Consider the following 13,802-nt stretch of genomic DNA (forward strand, 5'->3'; position numbering starts at 1 on the left):
TTACAGTAGACTTTCGAGAATTCCCTACTCCGCTCACGAAACCAATGAAAATGTCCGAAAACTGATTTATTCAATAGACAGGAGAAGAAGGGAAAACATTCTGACAGTCATCAGAAGAAAACAGATGAAATGGTTCGGACATGTAGAGAGGGCTAATGGCATTCCAAAGCAAGCTCTAGAAGGAATCGTTTCGGGACGAAGGGTTAGGAGCCGACCTCGATTAAATGGACCTATAACATCAAAAAATGGACAAATTCCTCCTTTCTCAACTGACATCAAGAACAAGAGACCGAGATGATTGAAGGAGGCTAACAAAGAATGTCACCTACCAGCTATGAATGACCCAACGGTCCATTTAGGACTACGGGAGAGATGAGAAGATATCCTGCTCTAATGATGTAACATATATACTCCAATCTTCTGTGCATATACTTCTGGAAAGCTTTCTGACTTCAGCCCGTAATTTCTTATATTGCATGTAGTCAGCAGTGTTTTTACTTTGCAGATAGATTTTAAAAGCCTGTTTTTTCTTTTCGATTAATTCCTTTAAGTCTTAATTCAAAGCTCTGAGCCATTTTTTTTTGTTTTTCCTTGATTTGTATCCTAAACTTTCTTTTGCTGCTCTTAGTATTGTTTCTTAATATTTTCCCAGTCAGTTTGAATATTGTGATTGGTTTTATTTTATCTCTTATTCTGCTTTTATATAATTTTCTAATACTCTCCTGTTCTAGGCGGTGAATTTCAAACCGTTTTTTCTTACATGTTAGTTCGTTATCTTTTTTTCTTTGGTTCTTTTTATGAATTCAAATCTGCTTTCAACTAAATGTGACCGCTATCAATTTCACTTCCTCTCAAAACCCTTGCATGCATGATTTGTTATTTAGTTTGTTGTTAATAATAATATGATCTATTATTGATTTTGTTTCTCTTGCCTCCCATGTGTACTAATGTATATTTTAATGCCTGAAGAAAATATTGCTGATTTTTAGATTGTTAAATATGCAGATGTCTCTTAATAAAATTCCATTGTTATTGATTATTGATTCTCTCTCTGATCCAATGCATCATGTTATTGGGTCACTTCCCACTCTAACGTTGAAATCTCCCATCAAGTTTATTGCTTCATTTTCATTTGTTTCATCAATACATTCCTGAAGTTTTCCGTAAAATTCTTCTGTCTCTTCCTCTTTTCCATCTACTGGTGCATAAGTTCCAAAAATATTGAATGTTTGATTCGTAATTTTCATTCTAACTTTGATTATTTTGGAATCAAGTATTATCCGAAATTTCGTTTTTCCAGTTTTTATTAATCCAAATTGCAACCCCAGATTACGCCCATTTGTCTCCTGTAACTCCGGAGAAGATCATGACATAATCTTCCAGAATTTGAGATCCCTTCGTTTTCTTTTTTGTCTCAGTTATTGCTGCTATGTCAATGTTTCTATTTTTTTTTTTTTTTAGTTCTCTGTTTAGCTCATCAACCACGGACATTCCAAGTAGCTATTTTCAATTTTTTCAAAGAGAAGTCAAAGAGTAGTATTTGAATATTATATGCAAATATTTCTTCTGCAAAGTTTCAACAATATTAGATGGCGCTTTGGTCATTACCGTCTCCTCTACACCTTGAATCAGGTGTATGGTTTCTGTTAATCACGTTGTTTTTAAATAATTAGGACAATTATAATGCAAGCTAACAGATGGACCAAGTTTTTCCCAGCTCTAAGGGTATGAGTTTATTTATGTATTTGTAATCGTATGGAGTCTAGGTTTTGCATGAGATTGTACTAAACTTTGAGTGATATTTATATAGCTTACTCTTCAGGACACAACTTAATTGACATTTTATGATATTATTAACATTGCGATTGGAACCACTTAGTATTAGGATCGAAACCAATTTAGATAACATGTGAACCAATATTTATTGCATGTATTGGTGTGTGTGTTTTGTCGACTTTGCTTAGTTGTAAGGTTTAAAATCCCAAGTTTCCACTTTAAATCTACCACTGGCAAGCAAAAGATGATTAACCTCAGAATTGGAAAAAGAGTGCAGTGAAAGTGTTTTTGTATCTGTTTCCAGAATCAAACCTGTAAAAATAAAAACTGCTGCTATAAAAATAAAAACTTTTGACATTATTGGAATTACCACTAGGACTATGTAGACATCAGTTGTATCGCTATTGGGAAATGAAAACACATTCGACGATTTATTTATTTTTGCATAAGAACTAAGTTTCTTATGCAAAATGGACAGATGTTCATAATCTTTCAAATGGCATTTTTGATGGTCGAGTATGCTACAAAATTCTGGGAATAAAAACATTAGACACAGGCAAAATGATTTGTGGTTATTCTTCAACCATAGTCCATTCTGTCACAATAAAAGTGGCACTTACATTTATTCATAAAAAACAGCTTAACAAATGAAAACTATTAGTGAACAGAAAGCATTGATAGATATTTCAAAAATCCATAAAGGGGATCTTAAATGCAATCTGTGTGTCTGAGGCTCCTTTCATGTGTTGAACTTTGGATTAAGTAAAAAAAAAAAAAACACTTAGTGAAGATATTAACTGAACAGCAGACTGATAATGTTAATTGTCAGGTTCTTAGCAGAAAAGACAAATCTGAATATTAAAAGTGATTTATATATCAGTTGCTTCCTATTTTAACAACAACAAAAAGTTTGCAGGAATTAATATTAGATCTTGTGAAACCATTGATTCAGTTATACATCTGAGGGTGCACATTAGAAAATTAAGGAATTACAAAGCTATATAAGCAGGATTCACTCTAGTCATTGTTGATGGTAAATTTGGGATACAAGAAGAATTTCTGAGTCTCTGAAGGAAGGTGAGTCTGCTGACTGCACGATGAGTCTACCAATTACATGGAAGGCATAATAATAATAATATCACTGCATTATTCAGAAATATCCATTTTGCTTATAATACTGTATTATTCTAGAGAGAGACACTTAAACTACATTGGAAAGAAGAAATATGATAACACACTGTATATTGAAAATAGCGCAATGCAGAAATTATTGGTACTGACCATTTTGGAAAACTCCATATAATGGAGTTTCTGTAAAAGGTATGTGTAAAAGTAAGTAAACCAAAGTCATTGGAAGGCCTTGGTAAGAATATAGAAAAAAAATTTTAGGCTATTGATAAAGCTTACATGTGACATGTAAGCTTTTTATAAGTGACATGAAAACTGCAGATAAGGATACCCTAGATGTCTGGAGTATTTACTTTGAAAGATTGTTAAACGAAACAAGCAGTGATAGAACCAGCTAAAAAAATTTTCAAGAGGACTGCAAAGAAGAGTACATATCAATATTTGAGGTAGAAAAAGTCATCAAACACTTGAAATGTAGAAAGGCAGCTGTAGAAGATGATATTATTATTACTACTTGACACCTCCAGGGAATCCAAGGACTCATCACTGGAGGGCACTCTACTCTACTTCACTAAATACATCTCACTTTCTCCACTGCTATATAATTCTCCTACTACGACACTACTACCATCAATGGGATCTACTGCCCATCATCACCAACAACTGTAAATTGCATGTGTTCTGAAGGCTGATTTGTCTGTATGCAGTATGAAAAAACCTGAGTTTCCAGGAGAAAAAACTTTGCTACCTCTGTTTCAGATTGGCTAACTCACCTTCAATTTGAAAAAACCCATATAAGGATTCCCCCTCGTGACAAGAATCGAACCCAGATCTTTTCCATTCAAAGGGTGCAGTGTTCCAATGTTCTTCCAATTGTGCTATGGATGCTCACATTTCACCAGAAATGCTTAAGTATGGAGGTATAAAATTTTTGCAGTTTCTACACTTCATAATTCGGACTACCTGGTCAGAAGGATGAATTCCAAATGATTGGAATAGACCACTAGAAGTTCTCATCTATAAAAAAGGAATAAAGCTGAATGTCAGAATTACAGAGGAATTTCTCTACTAAATGCTCCAGGTAAAATTAATGCTAGCATACTTGAAAAGAGGTTGAGAAAGATTGTGGAAGAGAAACATTGAGAACAAGCTGGATTCAGACCAAACAGGGTTTGTCAAGATCAGATTTTCACTTTATGACAGATAGTTGAGAAATCATTGGAATATGACAAGGATCTGTACTTAAGTTTTGTAGATCTGGAAAAGGCATATGTCAAGGTGCCCAGAGAAAGCATTTTAAAACACTACAATTATATGGGGTAAATGAGCCATTATACAGAGCAATACATCATCCATATTTAAGTTGTAAGTCAGCAGTAAGATTTGAAGGAAATACAGGAAGATGGTTTGGTGTAAAATCAGGGATAAGACAAGCGTGCACATTATATTTACTCTTATTCATCATCTATGATCACATTATGAAAGAAAGTGACATTAGGCCTGATATTAGAATTGGAGATATCAAACTTAGCTCTTTGTTTTATGCAGATAATGTTTTACTCTTAAACACATTAGTGCAAGTCTCCAGAATAAACTAACTAAGCAATAACAAATTTGGCATGAAAATCAGCAATATAAATACCAAAACTATGAAAATAGACAGAACACATTTGAACAACTTCAACTGCATTTTCAACAATTGAACACATCGACTGCATTCTGAATAGAGAGCCTGTAGAACAAGTAAAATATTTCATCTATTCAGGCATAGTTTTGAGCACATCTGGTTTTTAAGCAGATGTGTTTCTTAGTGTTTAAGAAATCCAAATCAGAGATATTAGTATTAATTAAATATCTGTAATATTAATTATTAGATTTAACTTCAAGGTTTGTTAATAACAACACTACTACTAAAAAAAGTAAGAATATTATCTATGCATGTATAACCTGTACATCCATCACAGCTTAGGACAAACACAATTAAATATGTATAGATGCACAATACTGGTGGTGAAACATTCATTGAGGACTGTTACAATGTAAGATATGAATGGTTCCAAAATTTAGCAGATAGTTTCAGCTGTGTGGTTTTGTACTCTCTGAATTTAAACTTTTAATGCCAACTTTTCAAATTGTTTGGTTAAATTGTGATCATGTTGTTAGCACCAGATGTTGCCCTAATGGAGGTCAGTTGGTATATGCCCAGAGACACATTTTGTTTAAAACTTCTTTTAGATTTTTTAGTTATTACAATTAAATAATTAATTACAGAAAATACCTGCTCTTAGCTATGATGATATCAATAATATGGTGAGAAAATTATCATTATTATTTATAGGGGTACTCCATGGAGTCAAAAGACTCATATTGCAGGAGACCCACACTATCCATTAAGACAATACCTATCATACATCTCCTTAAACTTACTCACTGTTGAGGCACTCACAACCACCTGTCACAATTCATTCTGCTCATTCACCACTTTCCAAGTAAAGAACCTAGTCTGCACACACACACACACACACACACACACACCATTACTAACCACACTCTTAGACACCTTCGAGGTGTGACCCGTTGTTTTCCTGCTACTCCTCATATAATGAAAAATTTCTTTTGTGTTAGTCTTGTAGAATCCTTTTAGTAACTTTCTGCTTGTCAGCTAAACTCTGCAACCCATGCACCCTCAATCTATCCTCATAGGAAACATTTCACAGACCTGTCACCTGCTTGGTCCCTCGTTTCTGAATACTCTTCACCACCTCCCAATTCTCACGAAATGCAGGTGGCCAAATCTGTGCCCAGTAGTCAATTATGACTGAATCATAGCCTCATAAAGAGGGATAATAAAACTTCCTAATCTTTACTTGTTTATGTAAAGATTAGGAGGTCCAATATGTTAAGGGCCTTCGTAGCGCAATTGGAAGAACGATGGTACATGTCACATCAGCATATCAGATTGTAGTCTGATAGAGGAATGATAATTATCAGTAATTTTTTGAATAGTAGTTGTATCCATTACATATCAGATTGCTTTTAATTTTATTCAGTTCATTCCAGCAAGTTCAAATTCGATCATTCTTTTTCTTGAAACGTGAAATGCTATGAAGTCATCCTAATCTGAACTGTATACCAGTATCCAGGTTTTGGGAAGTGATCTCTATTAAATGTTCAGAAGTTTTTTTTTTTATTATTAATAATTATTTTAAATAATTTTTATATATGTGACTTATTACAATTATTCCTCTGAACTCTAATAGTGTAATATCTCTAGGCCACACACATCTTTAGGACACAAGCAATTTACAGACCAAAAATACTAGTGATGTGGTGAGCAGTAGATGGCGTTGGTATAGATGATGGAGACAGTTGTAGAGTAGGTGCCCTCTCTCGATGAGTCTTTGGACTCCTTGGAGGTGTGACAGAATAATAATAATATATCATAGACTTCAGCTTTCACCGAGAAACAAGCTAATATACATGGTTTACGATTCATTATTTTGATTCATCTTTTGAATGTAGTTAACAGTCTATCTCCCTGATGATATCCACATAACGTTGAATGAAATATATTAGAGTGTTTGAATAAATTCTATATAATTTTTGTTACATGTGTAATTTATGAAAGTTGTTTAAATACAGGGTGTTCGGGATAAATTTGACAGTTTCGTAAGGAAAAAGAAAATCTTCTTTGTATCTATTAAATTTAATGAATTGACAAAAAAACATTACAGGCAGAGTTAATTACAATACTATCAACAAGATTTACTCAAAATAACCACCATTAGCATCGATCACAGCTTCAATTCTGCTTCGGAACCTCGAACAAGCTGATGCTACAGTCTCCCTGGGAAGGGCCGCAAAAACTGTTTTAATTTTATCCATTAACTGGGCTTTTGTATTACTGGAAGTGCGATTGGTGTCTTTTTCAACTGCGCCCCATACAAAATAATCCATGGGGTTAAGGTCTGGGGAGTTTGGAGGCCAAACATTTGGACTGGTGAAGTCGTAGAAATTTTCAGACAACCATTTTTGACTTTTCCCAGAGGTGTGGCAAGGGGCCGAATCCTGCTGCCATACATACGGCCTACCATTGGCTACCCTTGTTATCCAGGGCTTGACTACAGTTAGCAACTCCACGAACAAAGCCCGAATTCCAATGCCAGGGTTCTTCAACACCTGTTCCTGCAGATTTGCGAGGAATTCTGCTGTACGAACGCAATCAGATCGTCTGCTAGGGATCTTTCTTCTTGCTACATCCTCGTAGTCACCATTGCAAGTCTCTAGTTCATGCCTGATTGTTTTTACTGTATTCAGGGAGCATTGGGCAGCAGTCGTAATATCCTTATTTTGATGGCGGGCACGAATCATCATGATACAAGTTATTCTCTTCCATGATTCAGGTGGGTTCCAGCTATCCATCCTTTCTGACATCTTGTATATGAATGAAGAAGGGTCCAAACTTTTAAATGAAGAGAAGTGTGTGTTAATACATGTAACTTACGGAAAAATATAATTAATTATAAATATGTCAAATTTATCCCGAACACCCTGTATGTGTAGTGCACATGTTTCACAAAGACTATTAATTACCATTCTTTGAGAAATACTTCTGTAGAATAATGACATTACCTTGCTATGTGAGGCTTCTTGGTCACTTTTCTTTCAAATCAGCTATTTGGATGGAATAATGTATTTACTAACTTTTAAAGAACTAATGAAAACTCCTAGTACTAGTGATCAGTTTTGAAGAGTAAAAAGATAAAACTGAAAAACATATGATGATGGTAATCATTTGTAAATTTGATGACTGTGATGTTTTAATAAATGCTTGAGGCAATGAAAACAACAAAAAAAAGCTATTTCCACAATAATAATTAGATGCCATTTGATGGAACTAAATTTTACCTTGAACTCATCCATTCATGTTATTAGTGCACTATAGATTGACCAACCTCTTGTGTATGGGTTCTCCATATTAATTAAAAGGGTGGAGAAGGTACCAAGTTATGACTGTTTAGTGTTTTTGAGTTAATAATCGTTTGTGATCCTGGTATGTATAGTGTTAAATATGTTGATTGGTTTTTCTCCCTCTATTCTTTCCAATTCAAAAGGGCTTTTATATTGGACTTGAATGTAGGCCATTTGGAAGTAGCAGACCATTTGGAACTAAAAGAAAAACCTGTTGTTTTCATGGAAATTGTTACATCCATCTTTTACCCATTATTTCCAGTAAATCTTATTATATAAACTAGTTTTGATGTTTCCATGATTAATATATTTACAAGGGATTCCTTGATTAATGATTAGCTGGGATGGTACAGTTTATACAATAACACAACTACAAGCACTGTGTCCAGAGTGAAAAACACCAATCGATGACTTTGATTTTCATATTATTACATCCTAGATGTGAAGTAATATACTGCTTTTAGTTGCATCCTTTACAAGTGGCTTAAGCAGCAGGGAATTCCAAGTATTGAACATTAGGAAGCAGAAAAATAGAACATGAATACTTTGATTTTGTCTGCAGGCAGGAAACAGCTAAGGTATAAAGACAGACAATTAAGGATTAATGATGGAAGTCAGCGAGATGATCTGCGAGTGGCTTAAACCATAATGTTATAAACAAATCAAATGCCATCAAAGAATAAATGTCAATGGTTTTGCTGAGGTGGTTCTTTAATAATGAGATGCTCCAGGTATTAATCAGCAGGAGGAGTGTGATTCTAACTTGGGTATACAGGCCTTGTCTTTTACTGGGGTACAATAAAAACAGCACAGGGAAGAATTGCTACCATTAAGCAGTCAGAAGAAAAGAGAAGAGAAGCCTTGTAGAAGATTTCATCATCACTAGGAGTCACATAATTAATAGTACAGATGACAACAGATAGTGTATCCGATAGCCTTCATCAAGGTGCTGTGTTAATTCCAGATAAGAATAAGCCACCCATTCTAACCATTGTTCGATTAGTTGAAACTTGACCGTATTGCATAGGTCAGTGGCGGCGAACCTTTTATGTCCACATGCCAAAAGTTTACAAATCAAGTTGTAATTAATACAACACTAATTATTAATTAACATTAATTAATACAAAATTAATTGCAGAATTTTATTGAGACAAGTTTAAAAATTAACATATTCATAAAAATGAACTCATAATTTGACATACACATTGTCATATACAAATCAATATCAACCTATTATTAATTTATCAATATCAATATATCCATGAGATTTTTGCTGTTGTACATTAGATGCCAAATGCTTTATATCAGGTTCATATTTTGTAACTTTTAGTAATACACACGCGGAACTAGATTCATCAGTCATTCTATATCTTAAACTGTCTTTTATAAAATTCATTTAGAAAAAATAATGACTCACAAGCATATGTAGAGAAGAAAATTGATAATATAGCCATCGCTAGTTTTTTTTAAACAACAAAAGGTTTCAGAATGGCATTCCAAGTTCTCATTTTCTCTTCTGCATTCTTTTTAATTGCACCCAATAATCAATCATTTTCCATTATTTCCAAGTCATTTCTCAAATTGACAAACTTTAGTTCCATATAGAACTAGATTGAAAATCGATTAGTTGCATTTCTATATCTTCCAAATTCAGCCACTCGAAAATCTCCAAATTGAGTTCATCTGTCGATGTTGTGTCCAGATGCAAAATAAATTTTGATGTCTCTGCAAATTGCCTGAACTGCATAAATCTTGAAGAAAATTCATTGATTATCGACTGAATAACTGTAGAAAACTCTTTTGTCAATTTAACATGATCTGTTTTTTCATGGGATTCTAGATCTGCAAAGAATTTTTTTGTATTTGGAAAATATCGGAAGGTATTGGAAATAACATCATAATTAAAAATTGATAATTTAGCTTCGAATGCTTTGATTAAATCAAACATGACAATAATTGTCTTGTTAACACCTTGCAGTTTAACATTTAATTCATTTAAATGTAAACACAAATCAGTAAAAAACATTAATTTCGAAAGCCATTCGACGTTCATTAATTGATTGTATTTTCAATGATTTTCTCATTATGTAAAAAAAGTCTGACTTCATCTAAACACTCAACAAATCTTTGAAGAACTTTCCCATGACTTAACCATCGGACGTTGTTGTACATAAGTAAACTATTGTACACTGAGTTTACCTCACTTAATAATATTATAAATTTTTGTTTATTTAAAGCATGTGCCGATATAAAATTGACCAATTTTGTTACAATGCTCATAATATCTTCCAGTGGCTTGAAACTAGCCTTTGCGCATAAAACCTGCTGATGTATAATACAATGAAAACCCAGAACTGAATGTTCAATACGTTTGGTAAGTAAATTGACGAACCCATTTTCCTCTCCTGTCATACTGCGAGCACCATCAGTAGTTACTGATACAATTTTGGAGGGATCTATATCTCTTTCGGCAAGTGCATTTACAACTGCGTTGCAAATATCTACTCCTTTTGTTGTTGTTGCTAATGATGTTAAACTTATCATTGTGAAGTTTCTTCTTTGATGTTATTCCCAACACAATGATGAATAAAAATTGCTAAATAAGGTGATCCAGTTATGTCAGTACTCTCATCAAGACAAAGAGAAATTAAACCAGAAGATTTTATATCTGTTTTTTGCTGATGAGTTATATTTTTAGCCATTTCTATGATTCTATCTTTCACCATGTTTCTAGCCAAAGGCATATCTTTCATTCTTTGAATAATTTTTTCCGTCATCATCATCATCATCAAATTCCTGCAATGTATCCTCCAGTGGTGTACAGGATATGATAGTACTACATGAAAAATTTACATCATTACTAACTTCCTATCTACAATTTTCCTCCAAATCAGTCTGTTACTTGTCAAGACTCCAACATTATTAGATCTTATATTTCTATCATCTAAGGCTATCTTGATAATAGACTTAGATGATAACGAGCATCTAAGGAAAACAACCTAGAGAAGCTTGGTCGTTTTCCTTCCAACCTGGCAGAGAACACTTATTTTGCTAATCTTTCCTTGTCCATTCTGTTTACATGCCCATACCACCTTAGATTAGCTCTGCTAACGCATTCTTGGATGCTGACAATGTGAAGTTATTTTTTAATATCCTCGCTTTTAATATGATATTGCCATTGATGCCATCTGTTCATGCCTCTAATCTTTCTCAGGATTCTCGTGTCTGCAGTCTCTAGGCTTTGGTCAAGTGTTTTGCTTCTGACCCAGCTCTCAGATCCATAAGTTAAAATCAGTTCGAACACTGTCTTGTATACAGCTAATTTAGTGTTCTGACTAATTTCTCTCTTATGAATTTATTCAATTGACTTCCTACCATACCAGCTTTGTTGATTATGTTGTCTATTTCCATATTTAATTTACCATCTTCACTAAAAATCGTGCCTAAGTAGCTGAAATGTTTTACTTGTTCCACAGATTCTCCGTTCACAATGCAGTTGACATTTTCAACAATTCATTGTCTTTGTCTTTTTATTGCTGACCTTCATACCATATATATTACAACAGTTATTCAATTTAGTAAGGGAACCTTGCAGACTTGTAGCAGATTTATTTAGAAGTATAACATCATCCGCATAAAGCAAAGAGCTGACATTAACATCTCCAATTTTGATATCATGTTTAATACCACTTTCCTTCATAATGTGATCCATATAGATAATGAATAACAGAGGGGATAATGTACATCCTTGTCTCACACCAGATTTAACATTAAACCATCTCCTGTACTTTTCATGTCACCTTTATTGTCTCTAACTCCTTTTACAGCACTCTTTCCTCCATTTCTAAGCTTCTTCAACAAACTCCAGAATATCTTATCACCTTCTTGATATTTATTTTCTATGTTCTTGCCAAGTCCTCGCATGACTTTTGTTTAGCTAGTTTTACACAGTATTTAGCTTTCTTACATTTGTCTCTGTATTCTCTATAAGCACAAGCTGACTTATTTGACAGGAACTTTTGATATGCTTTTTTCTTTTCCTTCACTGCCTCTTTAACTTCCTGTGTCCACCATTGAGTTCTGATTTTTCTATCCTTGCAGACAACCTTACCACGCCTCTCTGGCTGAATCAATCATGGTTTTCTTCAAGACTTGCCACTAAATCTCCATGGTTTGGTTGCTGTTCTCAAACTCTTTTCATTTTTTCTTCAATAATCTTTGTGTATTTTAGTCTACAGGTCACACCTGAGAGAGCTGCTCAACTTTTATTCGCTTTAAAACTTTCTTACATGTTATTCTTTTCAATATGGAATTCAATTTTATCTTGCTCAAGACTAAATAGTGATCACTTCCAATTTCAAATCCTCTGTACACTCTGGTGTCCTGCACCAGGGAGAAAACATTACTAACAACAATAACATAGTCAGTGAGACTTTTCTTATTCCTTGCCTCTTCTCTCCATGTGAATTTGTGCACCTTTTTATGTTGGAACATGGTGATAGTAATAACCAGGCCATGTCCTGAGCAGAAATCCAACAGGTATTTGCGATTATTATTATTAGCTTTGCCCTTTTCTCCAAATTTTCCCAAAATATTTTGTATGTGTGACAATCATTTTCTACTCTACTATTTAGATCCCCAACAAGAATCAACTTTTCCTTTTTCATTGTGTCAGTTGCTTTTTCTAAAGCATCAAAAAATTCCTCCACCTCTACCTTAGTAGAACCTTCTGTGGGACCATAGGCACAAATAAGTCTCATTGTCTAGTTACCCATTCTGATAGTTGTCCACATCACCCTACTAGAGACTGTCTGCCATTCAAGAAGATTAGCCTCGTATATAGTGTTGAATACTATGGCTACTCCTTCTTTTCCTTGATTGTCATTGCCTGAATATAACATTTTGTATTTATGGCTCAGAAAGATCTCACCAGTTTTTGTCTTTTTTCAGTCACCCCTATTATGTCGATCTGGTACTTATCTAATTCCTCAGCTAGCTCCATTTCTTTGCCATTCAGGCTTCTTATGTTGATAGTACCAATCTTTAACTTCCCTTGCTCCGCTGACGGTAAGCGTTCGCTGACAAGTCGCCATCCTTCTTGTTTAACCGGGTGACGCTCCAGCCTGCATGAAATTTTGTCATGTTGTACCATCATTTTGTATTTTGGTTTAAGCCAATAAGAATACAATTCGATCGGCTGAATCCCAAATTGCCAGCCCATCTTCGTTTGTTCAGTATCCAGGTAGATACCCAACAGGGTGCACCACGAGAAGGTGAGGATTGGACATTAGGTCATACGCCCTGGTGAGTTCTCTGCATTCCTTTAAAGGCTATGTGGAGGTCTCCTCTCAGTTATATAGCTTTGACCCTTATGCACACCATATATTTTTCCTTGTTTTCAAAATCTTCCAAGAGAACTGGTGCACATTTTAAGCATGCTTTTTTTATATATTCCCCATCACTAAAAGGTTTTCCGTCTTTAGCAATTACATTTGAGGCAAAAAAACTAGCAGCAGGTATATTTGTATGTCTGCCGATAAATTTCATTGTGGTTGTTGACTGGATATTCCTATTTTTAATTGCCTGAGCAATAAATTCTTTCTGTTCGTACTTGCTTTTCTCAAGGAGCAATTTATGGTTTGTCTCATAATGCCGTTTTACTGACGACGTTCTGCTCACAGCTGTCCCGGAACATAAAACGCATATTGCTTTATTGTTTTTATTAATCATGCCATACTCTTCAGTCCACCAGCTTTGGAACTCTCTGCCGCTTGACTGTGATAATTTTCGTTTTTTATTTTTGCCAGCCATGTTCAGTAGAAATATAACAAAATAATTCACAACTTAAATGAAATGCATTTTTTATAGTTTCAAAAAAATCATCATTTTAATATATGCCTAAATTAAATTATCTTTATGATTCCCAT

General features: G+C 34.2%; 1 protein-coding gene across 1 annotated transcript in view; it reads left to right on the plus strand.

Moving 5' to 3' along the window:
* The first annotated feature begins 1,574 nt into the window (after positions 1 to 1,574).
* LOC150100645 (dihydrolipoyl dehydrogenase, mitochondrial) overlaps positions 1,575 to 13,802 on the plus strand; it is a 233,655-nt gene continuing 221,427 nt past the window's right edge. The window contains exon 1 of the mRNA XM_090402080.1: positions 1,575 to 1,725. Within this exon, the coding sequence (XP_090258206.1) occupies positions 1,684 to 1,725 (42 nt within the window). The 5' untranslated portion in view covers positions 1,575 to 1,683. The remainder of the gene's footprint in view (positions 1,726 to 13,802) is intronic.

This window comes from Typopeltis vanoorti, chromosome 12 (genome assembly GCF_054136105.1).
Source record: "Typopeltis vanoorti isolate ZY-2024b chromosome 12, IOZ_Tvanoo_1.0, whole genome shotgun sequence".
In the NCBI taxonomy this organism is placed as follows: Eukaryota; Metazoa; Arthropoda; class Arachnida; order Uropygi; family Thelyphonidae; genus Typopeltis; species Typopeltis vanoorti.